This window comes from Anomaloglossus baeobatrachus, chromosome 1 (assembly GCF_048569485.1).
Source record: "Anomaloglossus baeobatrachus isolate aAnoBae1 chromosome 1, aAnoBae1.hap1, whole genome shotgun sequence".
NCBI lineage: Eukaryota > Metazoa > Chordata > Amphibia > Anura > Aromobatidae > Anomaloglossus > Anomaloglossus baeobatrachus.
This window is the reverse complement of record NC_134353.1, coordinates 133,248,529-133,276,205: the sequence shown is the minus strand read 5'-3', so window position 1 is coordinate 133,276,205 and position 27,677 is coordinate 133,248,529. Positions and strand designations below refer to the sequence as shown.

The 27,677-nt window shown below is 50.2% G+C and overlaps 1 protein-coding gene across 7 annotated transcripts in view; it reads right to left on the bottom strand.

Moving 5' to 3' along the window:
- Window positions 1-27,677, bottom strand: part of EXOC1 (exocyst complex component 1) — a 162,415-nt gene that overhangs the window by 95,510 nt on the left and 39,228 nt on the right. For 4 of the 7 annotated variants that reach the window (XM_075347057.1, XM_075347059.1, XM_075347058.1 and 1 more), the window contains 2 exons: window positions 13,373-13,505; window positions 12,515-12,624 (listed from right to left, as the gene is read on the bottom strand). In XM_075347057.1, the coding sequence (XP_075203172.1) occupies window positions 12,515-12,624; window positions 13,373-13,505 (243 nt within the window). Of the gene's footprint in view, window positions 1-7,889; window positions 7,944-12,514; window positions 12,625-13,372; window positions 13,506-27,677 lie in introns of all 7 variants that reach the window. The other 3 variants (XM_075347053.1, XM_075347056.1, XM_075347054.1) reach the window with 1 other exon arrangement.

The window sequence follows — 27,677 nt, the reverse complement described above, 5'->3', positions numbered from 1 at the left end:
CCCTGCTCTCCCTGTGACGAGGCTATATGGGTGTTATCCTGTACTAGTATACAGGTAACTAATGAAAGACGCTGCAGCTAAATATTACAAAACATGCCTAGCCGCAATGTAGACAGCAACAGAACCTAGAAAGCTCTAGGACTCGCCTTCTTTTTGTCGTTTCACATCATGCGGGATCTAATAAACCCAAAGTCACTTATAATAATTTAACTCTAAACAGGAAAATAAGCTTCAGAAAACTGCAAACAAAGAAGGGAATTTTGTTTACTTACCGTAAATTCCTTTTCTTCTAGCTCCAATTGGGAGACCCAGACAATTGGGTGTATAGCTATTGCCTCTGGAGGCCACACAAAGTATTACACTTAAAAGTGTAAGGCCCCTCCCCTTCTGGCTATACACCCCCAGTGGGATCACTGGCTCACCAGTTTTAGTGCCAAAGCAAGAAGGAGGAAAGCCAATAACTGGTTTAAAGACCAATTCAATCCGAGGAAACATCGGAGAACTGAACCATACCACATGAACAACATGTGTACCCGAAAAAACAGAAAAACCCCGAGAAAACAGGGCGGGTGCTGGGTCTCCCAATTGGAGCTAGAAGAAAAGGAATTTACGGTAAGTAAACAAAATTCCCTTCTTCTTTGTCGCTCCATTGGGAGACCCAGACAATTGGGATGTCCAAAAGCAATCCCTGGGTGGGTAAAAGAATACCTCATGATAGGGCCGTCAAACGGCCCTCTCCTACAGGTGGCCAACCGCCGCCTGAATGACTTATCTACCTAGGCTGGCGTCTGCCGAAGCGTAGGTATGCATCTGATAATGCTTGGTAAAAGTAAGTAGACTCGACCAGGTGGGTGCCTGACACACCTGCTGAGCCGTAGCCTGGTGCCGTAATGCCCAGGATGCACCCACGGCTCTGGTAGAATGGGCCTTCGGCCTTGAGAGAACCAGAAGCCCAGTAGAACTGTAGGTTTCAAGAATTGGTGCCTCGAGCCCCCGAGCAAGGGTGGATCTGGAAGCTTGCGACTGTTTACGCCGACCAGCGACAAGGACAAAGAGTGCATCCGGGTGGCGCAGGAGCGCCATGCGGGAAGTAGAACCTGAGTGCTCTCACCAGAACCAACAGATGCAAATCTTTCTGAAATTGATGGACTGGACGAGGACACAAAGAAGGTGAGGTGATATCCTGATTGATATGAAAGTGGGATACCACCTTAGGGAGAAATTCCGGAACCGGACGCAGAACTACCCTGTCCTGGTGAAGGACCAGGAAGGGAGTTTGTATGAGAGCGTTGCTAGCTCGGAAACTCTCCTAAGAGACGAGACCGTTACTAGAAGGCCACTTCCCGTGAAAAACGGGAAGGGAGACATCCTTCAAAGGCTCGAAAGGCGGCATCTGGAGAGCAATTAGAACCTTGTTCAGATCTCAGGGCTCTAACGGCCGCTTGTACGGAGTGCTGAGAAGACAAACTCCCCGTAGGAACGTGCGTACCTGAGGAAGTCGTCGTTTCTGAAAAAATACAGATAGCGCTGAGACTTGTCCCTAAAGGGAACTGAGCGACAACCCATTTTCCTACCTAGATTGCAGGAAGGAAGGAAACATAGACGATGCAACCGGCCAGGGAGAAACACCCTGCGCCGAGCACCGAGATAAGAACATCTTCCACGTCCTGTGGTCAATCTTGGCGGACGTTGGTATGCTAGCCTGTCTCATGGTGGCAACCACGTCCTGAGGTAATCCTGACGACACTAGGTTCCAGGACTCAATGCCACACCATCCGGTTGAGGGCCGTAGAATCCAAATGGAAGAATGGCCCTTGAGACAGCCAGTCTGATTGGTCTGGTAGTGCCCCCGGTTAGCCTACCGTGAGGCACCACAAAACCGAGTACCACACATCCTCGGCCAATTTGTAGCGACGAGGATGGTGCGGCCGCAGTCGGTCTTGATCTAGCGCAGTACTCTGGGCAACAATGCCAGAGGTGGCACCTAAGGTAGCTGGAACTGCGACCAATGCTGAACTAAGGCGTTTGCCGCCAGAGCTCGATGATTGTGAAACCGTGCCATGAAGCTGGCACATTGTTGTTGTGCCGTGACGCCATTAGATCGACGTCCGGCCTCTGTCAGCGGCGCCAGATCTCCTGAAACCCGTCCGGGTGAGGAGACCATACTCTTTCGGCCACACCTCAGCGACTTAGGAAGTCAGCTTCCTAGTTTCCACACTTGTGGATATGGTGGATGCCGTGTCTTCCACCCACACCAGAACCTGCCGGACTTCCTGGAAGGCTTGCCGGTTGCGCGTTCTTCCTTGGTGGTTGATGTATGCCACCGCCGTGGAGCTGTCCGACTGAAGTCGGATATGCTTGCTTTTCAGCCGCTGTTGGAAGGATTGTAGGGCAAGATACACTGCTCTGTGTTCAAGAACATTGATCTGAAGAGTGGACTCTTGCTGAGTCCACGTACCCTGAGCGCTGTAGTGGAGAAAAACTGCTCCCCACCCTGATAGACTCGCGTCTGTCGTAACTATCGCCCAGGACGGGGATAGGAAGGACCTTCTTTTTGACCAAGAGGTGAGAAGAAGCCACCACCGTAGAGATTCCTTGGCCGCCTGAGAAGAACGACGACTCTGTTGAGGGACGTCGACTCCTCGTCCCATTGGCGGAGAATGTCCCATTGTAGTGGACGCAGTAAAACTGCGCGAAAGGAACTGCCTCCATTGCTACCATCTTACGTAGGAAGTGCATGAGGCGTGTCAATGTGTGCGACTGGTTCTTAAAGAAGAGCTTGCAGCCCGTAGTGAATGCTGTTTGTCTAGCGGCAGCTTCACTATCGCTGAGAGAGTAAGAAACTCTATGCCTAGATATGTTATCGATAGGGTCGGGGTCGGATCTGACTTTAAAAAGTTGATGATCCACCCAAAACTCTAGAGAGTCTCCAGCGCAACGTTCGGGCAGTGTTGGCATGTTTCCTAAGAGAGTGCCTTGACAAGTAGACCGTCTAAATACGGGACCACAGAGTGACCCTGAGAGTGCAGGACTGTGACTACTGCTGCCCTGACCTTGGCGAAGACCAGTTGGACTGTCGCTAGCCGGAAGGTAGAGCTACGAACAGAGGGTGTTCGTCTCCTATAACGAAGCGTAGAAACGCTAGTGCTCTGGATCAATCGGCACGTGTGGATAAGCATCCTTGATGCCTAATGATGCTAGGAAATATCCTTGGGACCTTGAGGCGATGACATGGCGGAGGGATTCCATCCGGAACCGCCTGGTGTCCACGAGCTTGCTGAGCATTCTTAGATCCAGAACGGGACGGAACGGCCCGTTGTTATAGGTACCGCAAAGAATTTGGAGTAAAAACCGTGACCTTGTTCCTGAAGAGGAACGGGGGTCATCACTCTTTCTGCCTATAGAGTGCACCCTGTTTGCAGAAGAGCAGCGGCCCGGCCGGGAGGTGGAGAAATTCTGAAGAATCGAGTTGGAGGACGAGAAGTGAGCTCTATCCTGTACCCGTGAGACAGAATGTCTCACACTCAATGGTCATTGACCTATGGCAGCTAAATATCGCCAAGGCGGGAGAGCCTGCTACGGACCGAGGCCGCAAGTCATGAGGAAGCCGCCTTGGAAGCGGGTTTTCCGACTGTCGCTTTTTTGGGCGAGACTGAGCCCGCTAAGAATCTTAGCTCCTCTGATCCTTTTGAGTCCACCTTGGACGAGGAAAAATGGGACCTGCCCGAGCCTCGAAAAGGCCGAAAACCCCGACTGCCTCTTGCTCTGTTGGGGTTTGTTGTGTCCGGGCTGAGGAAAGGATGAATCCTTACCCCTGGACTGTTTGATGGTTACATCCAACGCTCACCAAACAGTCGGTCAGCAGAAAAAGGCAACTGGTTAGGCAACCTTTTTTGGAAGCAGAATCTGCCTTCCATTCACTTAACGAGCAGACCAGGCTCTGCTTAAAAACACGGAGTAGCGGAGGCTACCGCCGCACGGTTCGCAGAGTCCAGGACAACCTGAATCGCGTAAGAAACAAATGCAGACATTTGAGAGGTTAAGGATGCCACCTGCGGCACAGATGTACGTGTAACCGTGTCAATCTGTGTAAGACAAGCTGAAATAGCTTGGAGTGCCCCAAGGGAGAGAATGCCGGAGCCAACGGTGCGCCGACAGCCTCATAGATGGCTTTCGACCAGAGATCCATCTGTCTGTCAGTGGCATCTTTGAGTTTGCAGTTCCATCTCCCACTGCAACTATGGATCTAGCTACAAGCCTGGAGATTGGAGGATGCCGCTCGGGACATTGGGTCCAGTCCTTGACCAAGTCAGGGGACAGGGATAGCGTGTATCCTAAGCCGTTTGGAGAAGCGCATATCTGGAGAAGCGTGGTGTTCCTGGACTGCCTCTCTGAAGGCAGAGTGGTCCAGAAAAATACGTGAAGCTGACTCCTCCACTGGAGGAGTTGTGAGAAATAACCCACATTCTATAGATGGACGCTATAAGATTATTTACTATGGCGTCACAATCAGGTGTATCCAGATTGAGAGCGGTCTCAGGATCAGAATCCTGAGCCGCTACTTCCGCCTCATTACACAGCGAGTCCTTCTGTTAGGACCCTGATGAAACCGAGGCCGCTCATAGCGAGCCCACTTAGGCTGTCTGGGACTGACGTCCGTGCAGAGCCGTGACTCTGGGATGCGTGTGACATTCCCGGAGCTGTTAGTTATTCACACTGAGGGGGGCCATGGATCAATGATTCAACAGTGCCCATCTTGTGAGAGACATGTCCGGACTGCTAGGCTTCTAGTATCATAGCCATAGTCTCAGAAAAACTGTCAGTAAATACTGCAGACACCGTCCTCATCCCCTGGCCATTAGTGCATACAATGGGAGTCTATGTACCTGCCGGCCGTATAGCCGTACATGCTGTACCAGCTGTATAGAAAAACATGTGGTTCTGCACCTTTGTTTTACACAGAGAATATGCTGATAACTCCTCCGCATAATCCAGGAGGGTATATACAACGTGCGACCAAACAGTGCAATGTATATAGTACAAGCATATCTATAAGTGCACTTCTGCACTAGTGGGGTTAGCACCACAGGTGCTGCTTAACGCCTGTTACAGCGATTGTGTGACTATCAGAATGCCAGGGTCTTCCACACTTGTCTCTGTATCGTACAGAAACTGACACTAATGGCTGCCGGTGTCCTTGTAGAGAAGGAAGCCGTGGGCGTGCCTGAGAAAGTGCGGGAATTGCACACAGTGAGAGGGGTGGAGTATGCAAAACATACTCCAGCTCTCAGCTCTGCTCTTGCAGCGTCACGCCCCTACCCTGACTGTCAGGGCTGTGGGCGGTAACGAAGGGAGACTAGGCCCAGAAGCCGGGGACTCGAGTTAACAGCGCGGCCGCCGTAAAAGCGCGGGCCGCGCTGAAGTCCCCGGCGCACCACAAGTGCCAGCCGCGCCGCAGTCCCAGCGGCCGGCGCGACCGCCCTAGAAGTGGCCAGCGTCCCGCCCCTCTCCTGACTGGCAGGTCTGGGGGCGGGAACGAACTAAAGCAGGCCGCAAAAGCCGGGGACTCGAGTTATCAGCGCGGCCGCCGTAAAAGCGCGGGCCGCGCTGAAGTCCCCGGCGCACTACAAGTGCCAGCCGCGCCGCTGTTCCAGCGGCCGGCGCGCCCGAGTCCTAGACGTGGGCAGCGTCCCGCCCCTCTCCTGACTGGCAGGTCTGGGGGCGGGAACGAACGGAAGCAGGCCGCAAAAGCCGGGGACTGTAGTTATCAGCGCGGCCGCCGTAAAAGCGCAGGCCGCGCTGAAGTCCCCGGCGCACTACAAGTGCCAGCCGTGCCGCAGTCCCAGCGGCCGGCGCGGCCGAGTCCCATAAGTGTGCCTGCTTCAGCTAAGCTGAATGAGGCTATGGCACAGGCGCCGCAGCGCTGATGTCCCCCGGCGCACTACAACACCCAGCATGCTGCGGTGTGAGCGCCAAATGCACGGGGACACAGAGTACCTTGAGGAAGCAGGGCCATGTCCCTGATGTACTCCGCTCCATCCAGCATCTTCTCCAGGGGCTGTAGATGGAGCACGGTCTCAGTGCCTGGAGACCGGTAAATCCCACTTCACCCAGAGCCCTGTAAAAAGGGATGGGGAAGGAATCAGCATGTGGGCTCCTGCCGCCGTACCCGCAATGGGTACCTCAACCTTACAAACACCTCCGACATACAGTGGGGTGAGAAGGGAGCATGCTGGGGACACTATATGTGTCCTCTTTTCTTCCATCCGACATAGTCAGCAGCTGCTGCTGACTAAAAAGTGGAGCTATGCGTGGATGTGTTGCCTCCTTCGCACAAAGCACAAAACTGGTGAGCCAGTGATCCCACTGGGGGTGTATAGCCAGAAGGGGAGGGGCCTTACACTTTTAACCCTTTCACGACCGGCCGATTTTTCGCTTTCCGTTTTTTTTTTTCGCCATTCTTTTTCTGAAAGACGTAACTTTTTTATTTTTCAGTCAATATGGTCATGTGAGGGCTCATTTTTTGCGGAACGAGCTGTACTTTTAAATGAAACCATCAGTTTTACCATATTGTGTACTAGAAAATGGCAAAAAAATTCCAAATGCTGAAAAATTGCAAAAAAAGTGCGATAGCACTATGGTTTTTGAGATATTTTATTCACTGTGTTCACTATATGGTAAAACTGATGTGTGGGTGTGATGCCTCAGGTCAGTGCGAGTTCGTAGACACCAAACATGTATAGGTTTACTTTTATATAAGGGGTTAAAAAAAAATCGGAAGTTTGTCCGAAAAAAGTGGCGCACGTTTTACGCCATATTCCGTGACCCGTAGCGTTCTCATTTTTCGGGATCTTAGGCTCAATGACGGCTTATTTTTTGCGTCTCGAGCTGACGTTTTTAACGGTACCATTTTTGCGCAGATGCTACGTTTTGATCGCCTCTTATTGCATTTTGCGCAAAAGTTGTGGCGACAAAAAAACGTCGTTTTGGCGTTTGGAATTTTTTTGCCGCTACGCCGTTTACTGATCAGATTAATTGATTTTATATTTTGATAGATCGGGCGTTTCTGAACGCGGCGATACCAAATGTGTGTATATTTTTTATTTTTTTAACCCTTTAATTTTCAATGGGGCGAATGGGGGGTGATTTGAACTTTTAGGTTTTTTTGTTTTTTTTTAATTTTTTAAAACTTATTTTTTTACTTTTTTTTTTTATTTTACTAGTCCCCCTAGGGGGCTATTGCGATCAGCATTCCGATCGCTCTGCAGTATCTGCTGATCACAGCTGGAAGGCTGTAAACAGCAGATACGCTGTCTTTCTCTTTTGCTGTGCCCCGGGCACAGCGAAAGTGAAACCAATTCATGTGTAGTACAGGAGTCATCACATGACCCTGTACTACCATGACAACTATCGGGAGTCACGTGATCGCGTCACGTGACTTCCGGTTTCGGCGGTAAGTAAAACTTTACCGCGATTGCGCTTATAATGGCGCTGTCATGTATTGACAGCGCCATTATAAGGGGTTAATCGGCACGAGCAGATAACGATTCTGCTCGTGCCTAGCAGGCACACATCTCAGCTGTGAAAATCAGCTGAGATGTGTGCCGATCGCGGCATGCTGCCGCCGGAGGACCGCGGGCAGTAAGATTATGTCATTTAGGACGTAATTTTACGGCCCGCGGTCGTTAAGGGGTTAAGTGTAATACTTTGTGTGGCCTCCAGAGGCAATAGCTATACACCCAATTGTCTGGGTCTCCCAATGGAGCGACAAAGAAAAGATTTTTATTGTTAGTAGCAAGAAGCCAAACAGGCAGTCATCAATCTCTGGCCCTCAATCAGTAGCCGATACACAAGAGCATAGCGATCACAAGCGCACGCTGCGTACTCACTGCCAGGGCCAGATAGTAGGACCGGCTATACAAGTGAGGGAACATCTGAGTAAACTAGTGGAAAACAAAATATAGAGAAAAATAGCTAAGATACAGAAAAGGGGAAAAACGACGAAGAGGTAAATCTGCAATCAACTACTATTAGAATAATGTGTCTGGATCAGGCCATGACCTGCCTTGCTGACAAGGGCATTTTAAGGCTATGTGCCCACGCTGCGGAAAATGCGCGGATTTTGCTGCGGATTTTCTGCAGCACAGCTACTCCCCAGCCATTTCTATTGAATAAAAAAAAAAAAAAAAAAAAAAAGAAGAAGATCGCAAAATCCGCAACAAAATCCGCGTCAAATCCGCACCTAGGTGCGGATCCCGGGGGAAAGCTGCAGATTTGGATGCAGAGAAATCCGCAGATATAGAGTCCCGTGGGCACATAGCCTAATAATGCTTTCTTACTAATGGGCAGATTAGCAATACCCAGTGATGCCCATCAGTAAATTGGCAGTCTGAGCAGAAGCACTGAAAGATGTAATGTTGAGGCAGGATGAGACGTTCCCTAAAAGGTACTGACCACTTTATGCCTAAATCTCAGAAAAATTATACACCGATGTACTGTAATAACATAAGGAATACTTTCACAGCTTACTCCAGCCTAATAAATGGAGCCTGATCGGAAGGTATGGAAAAGTGGTGCATCTAGTCCTCTACTGCTCCAGATACTAAAAGCGCTCAGTCCTCTACTGCTCCAGGGGCCAAAAGAGCTCAGTCCTCTACTGCTCCAAATACTAAAAGCGCTCAGTCCTCTACTGCTCCAGGGGCCAAAAGCGCTCAGTCCTCTACTGCTCCAGGGGCCAAAAGAGCTCAGTCCTCTACTGCTCCAGGGGCCAAAAGAGCTCAGTCCTCTACTGCTCCAGATACTAAAAGCGCTCAGTCCTCTACTGCTCCACGGGCCAAAAGCGCTCAGTCCTCTACTGCTCCAGGGGCCAAAAGAGCTCAGTCCTCTACTGCTCCAGATACTGAAAGCGCTCAGTCCTCTACTGCTCCACGGGCCAAAAGCGCTCAGTCCTCTACTGCTCCAGGGGCCAAAAGAGCTCAGTCCTCTACTGCTCCAGATACTGAAAGCGCTCAGTCCTCTACTGCTCCAGGGCCTAAAAGCGCTCAGTCCTCTACTGCTCCAGGGGCCAAAAGCGCTCAGTCCTCTACTGCTCCAGGGGCCAAAAGCGCTCAGTCCTCTACTGCTCCAGATACTAAAAGCGCTCAGTCCTCTACTGCTCCACGGGCCAAAAGCGCTCAGTCCTCTACTGCTCCAGGGGCCAAAAGAGCTCAGTCCTCTACTGCTCCAGATACTGAAAGCGCTCAGTCCTCTACTGCTCCACGGGCCAAAAGCGCTCAGTCCTCTACTGCTCCAGGGGCCAAAAGAGCTCAGTCCTCTACTGCTCCAGATACTGAAAGCGCTCAGTCCTCTACTGCTCCAGGGCCTAAAAGCGCTCAGTCCTCTACTGCTCCAGGGGCCAAAAGCGCTCAGTCCTCTACTGCTCCAGGGGCCAAAAGCGCTCAGTCCTCTACTGCTCCAGGGGCCAAAAGCGCTCAGTCCTCTACTGCTCCAGGGGCCAAAAGCGCTCAGTCCTCTACTGCTCCAGGGGCCAAAAGCGCTCAGTCCTCTACTGCTCCAGGGGCCAAAAGCGCTCAGTCCTCTACTGCTCCAGATACTAAAAGCACTCAGTCCTCTACTGCTCCAGGTGCTAAAAGCGCTCAGTCCTCTACTGCTCCACGGGCTAAAAGCGCTCAGTCCTCTACTGCTCCACGGGCTAAAAGCGCTCAGTCCTCTACTGCTCCAGATACTAAAAGCGCTCAGTCCTCTACTGCTCCAGATACTAAAAGCGCTCAGTCCTCTACTGCTCCAGATACTAAAAGCGCTCAGTCCTCTACTGCTCCAGATACTGAAAGCGCTCAGTCCTCTACTGCTCCAGATACTGAAAGCGCTCAGTCCTCCACTGCTCCAGGGGCCAAAAGCGCTCAGTCCTCTACTGCTCCAGGGGCCAAAAGCGCTCAGTCCTCTACTGGTCCAGATACTAAAAGCACTCAGTCCTCTACTGCTCCAGGGGCTAAAAGCGCTCAGTCCTCTACTGCTCCAGGGGCTAAAAGCTCTCAGTCCTCTACTGCTCCAGATACTGAAAGCGCTCAGTCCTCCACTGCTCCAGGGGCCAAAAGCGCTCAGTCCTCTACTGGTCCAGATACTAAAAGCACTCAGTCCTCTACTGCTCCAGGGGCTAAAAGCGCTCAGTCCTCTACTGCTTCAGGGGCTAAAAGCGCTCAGTCCTCTACTGCTCCAGGTGCTAAAAGCTCTCAGTCCTCTACTGCTCCAGATACCAAAAGCGCTCAGTCCTCTACTGCTCCAGATACTAAAAGCGCTCAGTCCTCTACTGCTCCAGGTGCTAAAAGCGCTCAGTCCTCTACTGCTCCAGGGGCCAAAAGCGCTCAGTCCTCTACTGCTCCAGGGGCCAAAAGCGCTCAGTCCTCTACTGCTCCAGGGGCCAAAAGCGCTCAGTCCTCTACTGCTCCAGGGGCCAAAAGCGCTCAGTCCTCTACTGCTCCAGGGGCCAAAAGCGCTCAGTCCTCTACTGCTCCAGGGGCCAAAAGCGCTCAGTCCTCTACTGCTCCAGATACTAAAAGCACTCAGTCCTCTACTGCTCCAGGTGCTAAAAGCGCTCAGTCCTCTACTGCTCCAGATACTAAAAGCACTCAGTCCTCTACTGTTCCAGGTGCTAAAAGCGCTCAGTCCTCTACTGCTCCACGGGCTAAAAGCGCTCAGTCCTCTACTGCTCCAGATACTAAAAGCGCTCAGTCCTCTACTGCTCCAGATACTGAAAGCGCTCAGTCCTCTACTGCTCCAGATACTGAAAGCGCTCAGTCCTCCACTGCTCCAGGGGCCAAAAGCGCTCAGTCCTCTACTGCTCCAGGGGCCAAAAGCGCTCAGTCCTCTACTGGTCCAGATACTAAAAGCACTCAGTCCTCTACTGCTCCAGGGGCTAAAAGCGCTCAGTCCTCTACTGCTCCAGGGGCTAAAAGCTCTCAGTCCTCTACTGCTCCAGATACTGAAAGCGCTCAGTCCTCCACTGCTCCAGGGGCCAAAAGTGCTCAGTCCTCTACTGCTCCAGGTGCTAAAAGCTCTCAGTCCTCTACTGCTCCAGATACCAAAAGCGCTCAGTCCTCTACTGCTCCAGATACTAAAAGCGCTCAGTCCTCTACTGCTCCAGGTGCTAAAAGCGCTCAGTCCTCTACTGCTCCAGGTGCTAAAAGCGCTCAGTCCTCTACTGCTCCAGGGGCCAAAAGCGCTCAGTCCTCTACTGCTCCAGTTACTAAAAGCGCTCAGCCCTCTACTGCTCCAGGGGCTAAAAGCGCTCAGTCCTCTACTGCTCCAAGTGCAAAAAGCACTCAGTCCTCTACTGCTCCAGGGGCTAAAAGTGCTCAGTCCTCTACTGCTCCAGGGGCTAAAAGTGCTCAGTCCTCTACTGCTCCAAGTGCAAAAAGCACTCAGTCCTCTACTGCTCCAGGGGCTAAAAGTGCTCAGTCCTCTACTGCTCCAGGGGCTAAAAGCACTCAGTCCTCTACTGCTCCAGGGGCTAAAAGCGCTCAGTCCTCTACTGCTCCAGATACTAAAAGCACTCAGTCCTCTACTGCTCCAGATACTAAAAGCGCTCAGTCCTCCACTGCTCCAGGGGCTAAAAGCGCTCAGTCCTCTACTGCTCCAGGGGCTAAAAGCGCTCAGTCCTCTATTGCTCCAGGTGCTAAAAGCGCCAAGTCCTCTACTGCTCCAGATACTAAAAGCGCTCAGTCCTCCACTGCTCCAGGGGCCAAAAATGCTCAGTCCTCTACTGCTCCAGATACTAAAAGCGCTCAGTCCTCTACTGCTCCAGATACTAAAAGCGCTCAGTCCTCTACTGCTCCAGGGGCTAAAAGCGCTCAGTCCTCTACTGCTCCAGGGGCTAAAAGCGCTCAGTCCTCTACTGCTCCAGGGGCTAAAAGCGCTCAGTCCTCTACTGCTCCAGGGGCTAAAATCGCCCAGTCCTCTACTGCTCCAGGGGCTAAAAGCGTTCAGTCCTCTACTGCTCCAGATACTAAACGTACTCAGTCCTCTACTGCTCCAGGTGCAAAACGCGCTCAGTCCTCTACTGCTTCAGATACTAAAATCGCTCAGTCCTCTACTGTTCCAGGGGCTAAAAGCACTCAGTCCTCACTTCTCCAAGCTACTTCAATGGCCTGCACATGAAGTAAGTGACATGAAGCCCTAAAGAGTTTTGGCTTTTTTTCTACCATTCCACTTCAAAGCATGGCATTTCTGGGCTTTGGGCAGAAACTGGTCAACCACTTTAAAGGCTTTTGAGCCTGTAATGTATGAACTGATCCCAGTTTATACTCTTAAATTTAAAATTTGTAATGTTTGAAAACATTTCTACAATGGATGGCTTGCTTTTTACGAACAGGCTGCCCAACCAGGTGTATTGGTTTAATAGAGAATAAGAGAACAATTATTTTTAGAGACAGATAAAATGATACTATAAATGAGAAATTAAAAAAAAAGAGGTTGTAAAGCCTGAAATAAGCGCTGGATGAACGCATTGTTCACGTACCTGTTGGACGAAGACATTGTTCAAGTGGCTGGCGAGCCTGCGAGCAAACTGCTCCCGGAGGTCTCTGAACATCTGCTGCTGCTGTACGACAGCCTGGAGCATGGCGTGTCCTAGGGGAAAGCAACAGGTAAATAAGTAACACAATCCCATCGCCACCAAACAATCATTTTATTGTACACTGGATGCAGCAGGTAAATATCTATACAGCCAGAATAACAAGTATTGAGACCCCGCTCTGTACATTCAGTACATTAAATTCTGGCTATAAGGACACGTAACTGCTGCAGCCAATCGCTTTTGACTACAGCGACGCATTATTTAGCGCTGCGACCAGTGATTGGCAGCATCACTCAAATGCTGTATTGGCAGAAGAGAAAGCCCAGAGACTCGGGAAACGTAAGAAAACATTATTTTTTTTCCTTTACGTTTAGGCGCTAACCTCTTCTATGTATCAGCTGAGATTCATCCATTTAAGTCTATGGGTGCACAAAAAGGGGGAAAAAAAAAAAATCAGATTCCATATAGAACCACTGTTCGCATTCAATTTTTATGGCTACTTTGCAATTCTATAACATAGGAAATGTTATTTGGTCATGTTACTTTTTAATAACTGCTGCTGTAATGAAAACAAAACTGCACACAAATCACAAAAAAAATAAAAAAATTTGGTTTTCTGGATGAAACGGATGATTTTTTAAATGCTTGTTTGTTCTGATCCTGAAAGTGTACGGCAGTGACGTGACAAATCTGTCAAATGCAGTCCTAAATCTGTCACAATAGCATTAAAATGGACCCGCTTCTATCCAGGCACTGGCTAAAAGAATGACACTTTTCATACAAGCGGGCCGCAGGGTTTACCTGGTTGGAGCGTGACATTCATACACTGTAGAAGCGCCTCTGCTGCATTGGTGCAAGCCTCAATCCCACGGGAGGAAGACAGATCAGCCTCCTGGAGGGCTTTAATGTGGCCCTTCGATAAATCCATATGGTTCTGAAACATGAAGCAAACATTAATAGATAATAGGTGACAAATCAACACACAGAAAACAAGTAAAATACAACTAAAACTAAAGATATGTACTGAAATAGAAAAAAAACAGCGAATATCAGGATGACATTAAATATCCACCCCACATACTGCTCTGTCCATACTCAAAACAATACTCCCGCCCATAAAGTGCAGTACAAAAGTGAGAGGTAAGATGAAATATATTAAAGGGGTTGCCCAGAATTAGAAAAAAACATGGATGATTACTTCCCAAAACAGTGCCACAAAATGTCAACAGGTTGTGTATGGTAATGTAGCTCAGCCTCATTTGTTTAACCCCTTAACGACCGCGGGCAGTAAAATTACGTCCTAAATGTCATAATGTTACTGCCCGCGGTCCTCCGGCGGCAGCATGCCGCGATCGGCGCACGTCTCAGCTAATTTTAACAGCTGAGATGTGTGCCTGCTAGGCACGAGCAGAATCGTTATCTGCTCGTGCCGATTAACCCCTTATATGGCGCTGTCAATACGTGACAGCACCATCATAAGTGCGATTGCGGTAATGTTTTACTTACCGCCCGATACCGGAAGTCACGTGACGCGATCACGTGACTCCCGATAGTTGTCATGGTAGCACAGGGTCATGTGATGACTCCTGTACTACACCTGACTTGGTTTCACTTTCGCTGCAAAAGAGAAAGAGAGCGTATCTGCTTCTTACAGCCTTGTAGCTGTGATCCTGCAGAGCGATCGGAATGCTGATCGCAATAGCCCCCTAGGGGGACTAGTAAAATAAAAAAAAAAAAAAAAAGCTAAAAAAAAAGTTTTAAAAAATTAAAAAAAAAAACAAAAAACCTAAAAGTTCAAATCACCCCCCATTCGCCCCATTGAAAATTAAAGGGTTAAAAAAATAAAAAATATACACACATTTGGTATCGCCACGTTCAGAAACGCCCGATCTATCAAAATATAAAATCAATTAATCTGATCAGTATACGGCGTAGCGGCAAAAAAATTCCAAACGCCAAAACGATATTTTTTTGTCGCCACAACTTTTGCACAAAATGCAATAAGAGGCGATCAAAACGTAGCATCTGCGCAAAAATGGTACCGTTAAAAAAGTCAGCTCGAGACGCAAAAAATAAGCCGTCATTGAGCCATAGATCCCGAAAAATGAGAACGCTACGGGTCACGGAATATGGCGTAAAACGTGCGCCACTTTTTTCAGACAAACTTCCGATTTTTTTTTAACCCCTTATATAAACGTAAACCTATACATGTTTGGTGTCTACGAACTCGCACTGACCTGAGGCATCACACCCACACATCAGTTTTACCATATAGTGAACACAGTGAATAAAATATCTCAAAAACCATAGTGCTATCGCACTTTTTTTGCAATTTTTCAGCATTTGGATTTTTTTTGCCGTTTTCTAGTACACTATATGGTAAAACTGATGGTTTCATTTAAAAAGTATAGCTCGTTCCGCAAAAAATGAGCCCTCACATGACCATATTGACTGAAAAATAAAAAAGTTACGTCTCTCAGAAAAAAGGGAATTTTGTTTACTTACCGTAAATTCCTTTTCTTCTAGCTCCTATTGGGAGACCCAGACAATTGGGTGTATAGCTTCTGCCTCTGGAGGCCACACAAAGTATTACACTTTTAAAAAAGTGTAACCCCTCCCCTCTGCCTATACACCCTCCCGTGGACCACGGGCTCCTCAGTTTGGTGCAAAAGCAGGAAGGAGAAAACTTATAAATTGGTCTAGGGTAAATTCAATCCGAAGGATGTTCGGAGAACTGAAGACCATGAACCAAAAGGAACAAATAATAATAATAATAATAATAATAATAATTTATTCATTTATATAGCGCTATTAACCCCTTCACGACCGCGGGCAGTAAAATTACGTCCTATTTTAACGTGACTTAACGACCAGGGACGTAATTTTACTGCCTAAACTTCATTTGATTGCCGTGGCCATAGCAACGGCTTTCAAATGATGTCCCCTGCTGTTTCTTACAGCAGGGGACCTTTGCTTGACCCCAGGGGGGGTGGCATCGCCACCCCCTATCGACGATCGATGTGATTGGCTGTTCAAATCGGAACCGCCAACCACATCGATCGCACTAATTTCGGCAAAAATAATGCCCGAATTAGTGCGATCCTGTGAGATCCAGCTATGAGATGCCGCAGCTGCTGCAGCATATCATAGGTGGACCTCAAACATGCCGCCCCCAGCCCCTGCAGCACTGATTGGAGCGATCGTGCTATGACGCGCAATCGCTCCAATCAGTGTGCAGTGGGGCGGTCTGATCTGCCGGTGGCCGCCCTCCCCAGGCCTGTACTGCTCTGGGGACCCTCCCCCAACATGGCTGCAGCGTGGAGTGGCTGGTACTTTTGGTACCACGCCACCGCAGCTGCCGCCGCAGACGCCCCCTCTGCTGTCACCGCGCCAGCTCCAAAGGTAAGTATTGCGCTCCGGCGATGGCCCCTGCGCGCTCCCGTGAAGGCCCCTGCGCGCTCCCGTGAAGGCCCCTGCCCGTGCCCCCCCAGATCTGCCCCCCTACGCCCCGATCTGCCCCCCTACGCCCCGATCTGCCCCCCCGCATCCCGATCTGCTCCCCACGCGCTCTGCCTGCCTCCTCTGTCATCTGCTTCCAAGGTTCCTTCCTTCTGCTTTTGCTTCTCCGCCCCCTCTGCTCTCCCTCTAACCCCCCCCCCATCTGCCCCCCCTCTGCCCCCCCCTCTCCCCATCCCCCCCTGCCCCCCCCCCCGACGTCCTCTTACCTGCCTTCACGGGTCGTCCGAGGTCTTCACTGGCCCGATCACATCTGCCTCCATCGCTGGGTCCTTCTGCTGATCTGTCCAACGTCCTGCCTGGCCTGCTGCTGGTGTAAAGCTGTCTATCTCACTGCCTTCTTGTTCCTCTGCAACTCTTCTGGTCAGTGATCCTCTTGGTACTGTGAGTATAACTTTTTTTTTTTTTTTTTCTTGTATCCTGTCCATTTTTACACTTCATCTGTCCGTGCGTCCCGCCAAGCGCTGATCAGGGATGCAGATAACGGATCTGCATCCGTGGTCAGTTTTTGGCATGACTTTTTTCCGTATTCGCGACGCTTTTTGTATCGCGTCCGTCCGTGCGTCCCGCCGAGCGCTGATCAGGGATGCAGATAACGGATCGGCATCCCTGCTCAATTTTTGGCGTGACTTTTTTCCGTATTCGCGACGCTTTTTGTATCGCGTCCGACCGTGCGTCCCGCCGAGCGCTGATCAGGGATGCAGATAACGGATCGGCATCCCTGCTCAATTTTTGGCGTGACTTTTTTCCGTATTCGCGACGCTTTTTGTATCGCATCCGTCCGTGCGTCCCGCCGAGCGCTGATCAGGGATGCAGATAACGGATCGGCATCCCTGCTCAATTTTTGGCGTGACTTTTTTCCGTATTCGCGACAATTTTTGTATGGCATCCGTCTGTGCGTCCCGCCGAGCGCTGATCAGGGATGCACATAACGGATCGGCATCCATGGTCAATTTTTGGCGTGACTTTTTTTTTCCGTATCCCCGACGCTTTTTTTATCGCATCCGACCATGCGTCCTGCAGCGGCCGATCAGTGCACTGCGTCTGTGCGTTTGAAAAGTCAAATGGCGCTCCTTCTCTTCTGAGCCCCGCCGTGCGCCCAAACAATTACTTTCCACCACATATGAGGTATCTGCGTACTCAGGAGAAAATGCACAATACATTTTATGGTGCATTTTTTCCTGTTACCCTTGTGAAAAAAAAAGCTACCTAATTGAAGCAACCGTTTTGTGGTAAAAAAATTTTTTTTTCTTTTCACGGCTCAACGCTATAAACTTCTGTGAAGCCCCCAGGTGTTCAAAGTGCTCACCAAACATCTAGAAAAATTATTTGAGGGCTCTAGTTTCCAAAATGGGGTCACTTGTGGGGGAGCTCCATTGTTTAGGCACCTCAGGGGGTCTTCAAACCTGACATGGCGTCCGCTAATGAGTGCAGCTAATTTTGCATTTAAATGGCGCTCCTTGCCTTCCGAGCACTGCCGTGTGTCCAAACATTTGATTTCCACCACATATGAGGTATCTGCGTACTCAGGAGAAAATGGACAATATATTTTATGTTGCATTTTTTCCCAATACCCTTGTGAAAAAAAAAGCTACCTAGTTGAAGCAACAGTTTTGTGGTAAAAAAAAAATTTTTTCTTTTCACGGCTCAACGTTATAAACTTCTGTGAAGCCCCCAGGTGTTCAAAGTGCTCATCAAACATCTAGAAAAAATATTTGAGGGCTCTAGTTTCCAAAATGGGGTCACTTGTGGGGGAGCTCCATTGTTTAGGCACCTCAGGGGGTCTTCAAACCCGACATGGCGTCCGCTAATTAGTGCAGCTAATTTTGCGTTCAAAAATTCAAATGGCGCTCCTTGCATTCCAAGCACTGCCGTGTGTCCAAACATTTGATTTCCACCACATATGAGGTATCTGCGTACTCAGGAGAAAATGGACAATATATTTTATGTTGCATTTTTTCCCAATACCCTTGTGAAAAAAAAAGCTACCTAGTTGAAGCAACAGTTTTGTGGTAAAAAAATTTTTTTTTCTTTTCACGGCTCAACGTTATAAACTTCTGTGAAGCCCCCAGGTGTTCAAAGTGCTCATCAAACATCTAGAAAAAATATTTGAGGGCTCTAGTTTCCAAAATGGGGTCACTTGTGGGGGAGCTCCATTGTTTAGGCACCTCAGGGGGTCTTCAAACCCGACATGGCGTCCGCTAATGAGTGCAGCTAATTTTGCGTTCAAAAATTCAAATGGCGCTCCTTCCCTTCCGAGCTCCGCTGTGCACCCAAACAATTGATTTTTACCACATATGGGGTATCGGCGTACTCAGGAGAAAATGCACAATAAATTGTAGGGTGCACTTTCTCTTTTCTCCCTTGTGAAAATGAAAATTTTATGGCTAAAGTAACATTTTTGTGTTAAAAAGTAAAATTTTCATTTTTTCCTTCCACATTGCTTTGGTTCCTGTGAAGCACCTAAAGGGTTAATAAACTTTTTGGATGTGGTTTTGAGCAGAGTGAGGGGTGCAGTTTTTAGAATGGGGTCACTTTTGGGTATTTTCTGTCACCTCGGCCTCTCAAAGTCACCTCAAATGTGATGTGGTCCCTAAAAAAAATTATTTTCTAAATTTTGTTGGAAAAATGAGAAATTGCTGATGAACTTTGACCCCTTCTAACTTCCTAACGAAAAAAAAATTTGTTTCGAAAATTGCGCTGATGTAAAGTAGACAAGTGGGAAATGTTATTTAGTAACTATTTTGTGTGACATATTTCTCAGATTTATGGGCATAAATTTTCAAAGTTTGAAAATTGCGAAATTTTCAAAATTTTCGCCAAATTTCCTAAATTTTCACAAATAAACGCAAAAAATATCGGCCTAAATTTACCACTGACATGAAGTACAATATGTCACGAAAAAACAATCTCAGAATTGCCAGGATCCGTTGAAGCGTCCCAGAGTTATAACCTGTCAAAGTGACACTGGTCAGAATTGCAAAAAATGGCCCGGTCATTAGGGTGTTTTAGTGGCCGGGGGTGAAGGGGTTAATTCCATAGCACTTTACATACATTGGTAACACTGTCCCCATTGGGGCTCACAATCTAAGGTCCCTATCTGTATGTCTTTGGAGTGTGGGAGGAAACCGGAGAACCCGGAGTAAACCCACGCAAACACGGGGAGAACATACAAACTCCTTGCAGATGGTGTCCTTGGTGGGAATTGAACCCAGGACCCCAGCGCTGCAAGGCTGCAGTGCTAACCACTGAGCCACCGTGCCATCAACAACATGTGTACACAAAAGAACAACCAGCCCGAAGGGAACAGGGGTGGGTGCTGGGTCTCCCAATAGGAGCTAGAAGAAAAGGAATTTACGGTAAGTAAACAAAATTCCCTTTTTCTTTGTCGCTCCATTGGGAGACCCAGACAATTGGGACGTCCAAGAGCAGTCCCTGGGTGGGTAAACCAATACCCCAATAAAAAGAGCCGGAAACGGCCCCCTCTTACAGGTGGGCAACCGCCGCCTGGAGGACTCGCCTACCTAGACTGGCGTCTGCCGAAGCATAGGTATGCACTTGATAGTGCTTCGTGAAAGTGTGCAGACTAGACCACGTAGCTGCCTGACACACCTGCTGAGCCGTCGCCCGGTGCCGCAATGCCCAGGACGCACCTACGGCTCTGGTAGAATGGGCTTTCAACCATGAAGGGGGCGGAAGCCCAGAAGTACGGTAGGCCTCGAGAATCAGTTCCTTGATCCACCGAGCCAAGGTTGACTTGGAGGCCTGAGAGCCCTTACGCTGGCCAGCGACAAGGACAAAGAGCGCATCTGAACGGCGCAGGGGCGCCGTGCGAGACACGTAGAACCGGAGTGCTCTCACTAGATCCAAAGAGTGCAAATCCTTTTCACACTGGTGAATTGGATTAGGGCAAAAGGAAGGCAAGGAGATATCCTGATTTAGATGAAAAGGGGATACCACCTTAGGGAGAAATTCCGGGACAGGACGCAGAACCACCTTATCCTGGTGGAAAACCAGAAAAGGAGCTTTGCATGACAGCGCTGCAAGCTCAGACACTCTCCGAAGTGATGTGACTGCCACCAGGAAGGCCACCTTCTGAGAAAGATGGGAGAGAGAGAGAGACATCCCGCAGCGGCTCAAAAGGCGGCTTTTGAAGAGCTGTCAGGACCCTGTTAAGATCCCAAGGTTCCAACGGACGTTTGTAAGGTGGGACCATGTGGCAAACCCCCTGCAGGAACGTGCGGACCTGCGGAAGCCTGGCTAGACGCGTTTGAAAAAACACGGAGAGCGCCGACACTTGGCCCTTGAGAGAGCCGAGGGACAAACCCTTGTCCATTCCAGATTGTAGGAATGAAAGAAATGTGGGTAAGGTAAACGGCCATGGAGGAAAACCGTTATCAGAGCACCAGGATAAGAAGATTTGCCAAGTCCTGTGATATATCTTGGCGGACGTTGGTTTCCTGGCTTGTCTCATGGTGGCAATTACATCCTGAGATAACCCTGAAAACGCTAGGAGCCATGACTCAATGGCCACACAGTCAGGTTGAGGGCCACAGAATTCAGATGGAAAAACGGGCCTTGTGACAGCAAGTCTGGGCGGTCTGGAAGTGCCCACGGTTGACCCACCGTGAGATGCCACAGATCCGGATACCACGACCGCCTCGGCCAGTCTGGAGCGACGAGAATGGCGCGACGGCAGTCGGACCGGATTTTGCGTAGTACCCTGGGCAGCATCGCCAGAGGGGGAAACACATATGGCAGTCGAAACTGCGACCAATCCTGGACTAAAGCGTCCGCTGCCAGAGCTCTGTGATCCTGAGACCGTGCCATGAAGGCCGGGACCTTGTTGTTGTGTCGTGACGCCATGTGTTTCCCACCCACTGCAGAATCCGCCGGACTTCCTGGAAGGCTTGACGACTGCGAGTGCCGCCTTGGTGGTTGATGTAGGCGACGGCAGTGGCGTTGTCCGACTGGATTCGGATCTGCCTGCCCTCCAGCCACCGATGGAAAGCCAATAGGGCTAGATATACTGCCCTTATCTCCAGGATATTGATCTGAAGGGATGATTCTATTGGAGTCCAGGTTCCTTGAGCCCTGTGGTGGAGAAAAAAAGCTCCCCAACCTGACAGGCTCGCGTCCGTGGTGACCACAGCCCAGGTTGGTGGTAGGAAGGATTTTCCCCCGGACAGAGATGTGGGTAGGAGCCACCACTGAAGTGATGTTTTGGTTGCGAGTGATAGAGAGATGTTCTTGTCGAGGGAAGCCGAACTCTTGTCCCATTGTGTCCTCCAGATTCCCTGTCGTGGATCCCCCGGAGCTGCAGAGCTTTGCCGCTGAGTAGCATCCACCGGCAGAATGCTAAAAATGGCCGCCGGAGCTCTCAGGGGGGTGTGGAGCCGAGGGCGGCGCCAGCAAAGAGCGGGAATCTGGAGTCCCCAAAGTGGTCAATGAGGGGGGGGGGGGGAAGACATGCAAAGATGCTCCAGCCCTCAAAGCCGACGTCATGTCGGTAATCCCGCCCTTACCCCTGACAGGCAGGCCCAGGGGCGGGATTTTTCGCGACTAGGCCGCGGCGAAGCCGGGGACTAAATTTAAGGCCGTGCCCGACAAGCAGGTACGGTCGGCGCGGAAGTCCGCCGAAAAAACAACGGACGGAACTACCGCGGCTTCCGGGGAGAAGGTGCGACCTCCCTCCCTGTACAGTCCCCACATGGGGACACAGAGTACCTTCAAGTTGCAGGGCCCGGTCCCTGGGGGTGAAGAAGCTCCAGTCCGGCAGGTTCCACCAGGGGCTGCGGATGGAGCATGGTCCCAGCACGTGGATGACCACTTAGGATCCCACTTGTCCCAGAGCCGCATAAGGGATGGTGAAGGAGACGGCATGTGGCTCCAGCCTCTGTACCCGCAATGGGTACCTCAACCTTAACAACACCGCCGACATAGTGGGGTGAAAAGGGAACATGCCGGGGACCCCATCGGGGTCCTCTTTTCTTCCATCCGTCATAACTATGTATGAGAATGCATGAGTGGATGTGTGCCTCCTTCCACACAAAGCATAAAACTGAGGAGCCAGTGGTCCACGGGAGGGTGTATAGGCAGAGGGGAGGGGTTACACTTTTTTTAAAAGTGTAATACTTTGTGTGGCCTCCAGAGGCAGAAGCTATACACCCAATTGTCTGGGTCTCCCAATGGAGAGACAAAGAAAAGAATGGCGAAAAAAAAACGGAAAGCGAAAAATCGGCCGGTCGTGAAGGGGTTAAAGGGGATAGCCCACCATAACAATTTACCGTATATCCTCAGTATAAGCAAGAAGTTCTTGATCCTGGGATCCTGCCAGACTCCGGGAACAAGAGTCGTCCAAATGTTTGATGGGTTGAGAATGCATTACACCGCCAATTCATTGTCAATAGGACTGATTGAGATAAATATTGAAGGTGTAATCCCATGATTGTCTGAAGTAATGCCTATCTTTATTTTAAACCCTTTCCAACATACACAGTACAAGTCGCAAACTGGTGTATAGTGCAGACTCGGGGTTGAGCTCGCCACATATCCTGCAGATAATGTCTGTAACACACAGCTGGGACCTGCCTCTAACAATCGTGACTATTAATGTTAAATGCCGCTGTCAAACTATCCACACTGATGAGAGGCAATACCACGAAACAGCTGTCTGTGGATGGATACCTGGCCTTGGTATTTCCCTTGTCATATCTTTAAACTCGTCAAAGAGTTGGATATTGACTAAAAGGGCCATTTAATATGGTGGTTATGGTGGCCACCATAACCACCAAGAAACAGTAAGGTAAGAACATATTGAAGTAATGTAGTTAAACAGTACACCTCATAACATATGAACACAACGGTGGATGCTGTATCCCCTAATGAAGGCTCCAAGAAAGATTTTATGGGGAATATCCAAAATCTTCTTTTCCCTATTGCTTTATTGGGGAACACAGCAGACCAGGGGATGTTCTGAAGAAGTCCCAAGAGTGGGCACAGGATATCAGCCTCAAGTCTGAGCTCAGAGCACTGCGGCCTGCAGGACCCTTCTACCAAGGCATGCATCCAATGTGAACCCTGTAGATTTTTGTGAAGGTATGAATGGAAGACCAGGTCGTGACCTTGAGTGGGCACACACTGTCCTATATCAAGTAAGTTTCCAATGGCCTATGGTGGATCTGGGAGGCAAAAAAGAAGGGAATTTTGTTACTTACCGTAAATTCCTTTTCTTCTAGCTCCTATTGGGAGACCCAGACGATTGGGTGTATAGCTACTGCCTCCGGAGGCCACACAAAGCATTACACTAAAAAGTGTAAGGCCCCTCCCCTTCTGGCTATACACCCCCAGTGGGATCACTGGCTCACCAGTTTTAGTGCAAAAGCAAGAAGGAGGAAAGCCAATAACTGGTTTAAACAAATTCACTCCGAAGTAACATCGGAGAACTGAAAACCATTCAACATGAACAACATGTGTACCCGAAAACAACCAAAAATCCCGAAGGACAACAGGGCGGGTGCTGGGTCTCCCAATAGGAGCTAGAAGAAAAGGAATTTACGGTAAGTAACAAAATTCCCTTCTTCTTCGGCGCTCCATTGGGAGACCCAGACGATTGGGACGTCCAAAAGCTGTCCCTGGGTGGGTAAAGAAATACCTCATGTTAGAGCTGCAAGACAGCCTTCCCCTACGGGGAGGCAACTGCCGCCTGCAGGACTCTTCTACCTAGGCTGGCGTCCGCCGAAGCATAGGTATGCACCTGATAATGTTTGGTGAAAGTGTGCAGACTCGAGCAGGTAGCTGCCTGGCACACCTGTTGAGCCGTAGCCTGGGGCCGTAATGCCCAGGACGCACCCACGGCTCTGGTAGAATGGGCCTTCAGCCCTGATGAAACCGGAAGCCCAGTAGAACGGTAGGCTTCAAGGATTGGTTCCTTGATCCATTGAGCCAGGGTGGATGTTGCAGCCTGCGATCCCTTGCGCTGACCAGTGACAAGGACAAAGAGTGCATCCGAGCGGCGCAGGAGCGCCGTGCGGGAATGTAGATTCTGGGTGCTCTACACCAGATCCAACAATGCAAAGCCATTACATATCGATGAAATGGAGAAAAGGAAGGTAAGGAGATATCCTGATTGTGATAAAAAGGGGATACCACCTTAGGGAGAAACTCTGGGATCGGACGCAGCACTACCTTATCTTGGTGAAAACCAGGAAGGGAGCTCTGGATGACCGCGCTGCTAGTTCTGACACTCTCCGAAGAGACGTGACCGCTACCAGAAAGGCCACTTTCTGTGAAAGTCGAGAAAGTGAAAACAACCCTCAGAGGCTCGAAGGGCGGCTCCTAGAGAGCAATTAATACCCTGTGCAGATCCCATGGGTCTGACGGCCTCTTGTACGGAGGGGCAATGTGATAATCCCCCTGCAGGAACGTGCGTACCTGAGTAAGTCGTACTAGGCGCTTCTGAAAGAATACCGACAGCGCTGCGACTTGTCCTTTAAGGGAGCCGAGCGACAAACCTTTTCCCAATCCAGATGCAGGAAGGGGGGAAGAAGGGAATTTTGTTACTTACCGTAAATTCCTTTTCTTCTAGCTCTTATTGGGAGACCCAGACGATTGGGGTATAGCTACTGCCCTCTGGAGGCCACACAAAGCACTACATTAAAAGTGCAAGGCCCCTCCCCCTCTGGCTATACCCCCCCCGTGGTATCACGGGTTCTCCAGTTTTAGTGCCAAAGCAAGAAGGAGGAAGCCAATAACTGGTTTAAACAAATTAACTCCGAATAACATCGGAGAACTGAAAAACCGTTCAACATGAACAACATGTGTACCCGCAAACAACAAAAAAACATCCCGAAGGACAACAGGGCGGGTGCTGGGTCTCCCAATAAGAGCTAGAAGAAAAGGAATTTACGGTAAGTAACAAAATTCCCTTCTTCTTCAGCGCTCTATTGGGAGACCCAGACGATTGGGACGTCCAAAAGCTGTCCCTGGGTGGGTAAAGAAATACCTCATGTTAGAGCTGCAAAACAGCCCTCCCCTACGGGGGTGTCACTGCCGCCTGCAGGACTCTTCTACCTAAGCTGGCATCCGCCGAAGCATAGGTATGCACCTGATAATGCTTGGTGAAAGTGTGCAGACTGGACCAGGTAGCTGCCTGGCACACCTGTTGAGCCGAAGCCTGGTGACGTAATGCCCAGGACGCACCCACGGCTCTGGTTGAGTGGGCTTTTAGCCCTGAAGGAACCGGAAGCCCCGCAGAACGGTAGGCCTCTAGAATTGGTTCTTTGATCCATCGAGCCAGGGTGGCTTTAGAAGCCTGCAACCCCTTGCGCGGACCAGCGACAAGGACAAAAAGTGCATCGGCACGGCGCATGGGCGCCGTGCGGGAAATGTAGATTCTGAGTGCTCTCACCAGATCTAGCAAACGTAAGTCCTTTTCATACCGGTGAACCGGATGAGGACAAAAAGAAGGCAAGGATATATCCTGATTAAGATGAAAAGAGGATACGACCTTAGGGAGAAACTCCGGAATAGGGCGCAGCACTACCTTGTCCTGGTGGAACACCAGGAAGGGAGCCTTGGATGACAAAGCTGCCAGCTCAGACACTCGCCGAAGCGATGTGATCGCAACAAGAAACGCCACTTTCTGTGACAGCCGAGAAAAGGAAACTTCCTTCAGAGGCTCGAAGGGCGGCTTCTGGAGAGCAACTAGTACCCTGTTCAGATCCCATGGATCTAACGGCCGCTTGTACGGGGGCACAATATGACAGACCCCCTGCAGGAACGTGCGCACCTTAGAAAGACGTGCTAGACGCTTCTGAAAAAACACGGATAGTGCCGAAACTTGCCCTTTAAGGGAGCTGAGCGACAAGCCCTTTTCTAACCCCGATTGCAGGAAGGAAAGAAACTTGGGCAATGCAAATGGCCAGGGAGACACTCCCTGAGCAGAGCACCAGGATAAGAAAATCTTCCACGTTCTGTGGTAGATCTTAGCCGAATTCGACTTTCTAGCTTGTCTCATTGTGGCAACGACTCCTTGAGATAATCCTGCAGATGCTAGGATCCAGGACTCAATGGCCACACAGTCAGGTTCAGGGCCGCAGAATTCTGATGGAAAAACGGCCCTTGGGACAGTAAGTCTGGTCGGTCTGGCAGTGACCACGGTCGACCGATCGTGAGATGCCACAGATCCGGATACCACGACCTCCTCGGCCAGTCTGGAGCGACGAGTATGATGCGGCTGCACTCGGATCTGATCTTGCGTAGCACTCTGGGCAAGAGCGCCAGAGGCGGAAACACGTATGGGAGCTGAAACTGCGACCAATCTTGAACCAAGGCGTCTGCCGCCAGAGCTCTTTGATCGCGCGACCTCGCCATGAATGCCGGGACCTTGTTGTTGTGCCGGGATGCCATTAGGTCGACGTCCGGCACTCCCCAGCGGCGACCGATTTCCTTAAACACGTCCGGGTGAAGGGACCATTCCCCTGCGTCCATGCCCTGGCGACTGAGGAAGTCTGCTTCCCAGTTTTCTACGCCTGGGATGTGAACCGCGGATATGGTGGATGCTCTGTCCTCCACCCACATTAGAATGCGCCGGACTTCTTGGAAGGCTTGCCGACTGCGCGTCCCTCCTTGGTGGTTGATGTATGCCACCGCTGTGGAGTTGTCCGATTGGATTCGGATCTGCTTTCCTTCCAGCCACTGTTGGAAGGCCAGTAGAGCAAGATACACTGCTCTGATCTCCAGAACATTGATCTGAAGGGTGGACTCCTGCGGAGTCCACGTCCCCTGAGCCCTGTGGTGGAGAAATACTGCTCCCCACCCTGACAGACTCGCATCTGTCGTGACTACTGCCCAGGATGGGGGCAGGAAGGATCTTCCCTGAGACAATGAGGTGGGAAGGAGCCACCATTGTAGGGAGTCCTTGGCCGTCTGGGAAAGCGAGACTTTCCTGTCCAGGGACGTTGACTTCCCGTCCCATTGGCGGAGAATGTCCCATTGAAGTGGGCGCAGATGAAACTGCGCAAAGGGAACTGCTTCCATGGCTGCCACCATCTTCCCTAGGAAATGCATGAGGCGCCGCAAGGGATGCAACTGGCCCTGCAGAAGAGATTGCACCCCTGTCTGTAGTGACCGCTGCTTGTTCAGCGGAAGCTTCACTATCGCTGCTAGAGTATGAAACTCCATGCCAAGATACGTTAGTGATTGAGTCGGTGATAGGATCGACTTTGGAAAGTTGATGATCCATCCGAAAGACTGTAGGGTCTCCAGCGTAGCATTCAGGCTGTGCTGACATGCCTCTTGAGAGGGAGCTTTGACCAATAAATCGTCTAGGTAAGGGATCACCGAGTGTCCCTGAGAGTGCAAGACTGCTACCACCGCCGCCATGACCTTGGTGAAGACCCGTGGGGCTGTTGCCAGACCAAATGGCAGAGCTACGAACTGAAAATGGTCGTCTCCTATCACAAAACGTAGAAAACGTTGATGTTCTGTAGCAATTGGCACGTGGAGATAAGCATCTTTGATGTCTATTGAGGCAAGGAAGTCTCCTCTGGACATTGAGGCAATGACAGAACGCAGGGTTTCCATCCGG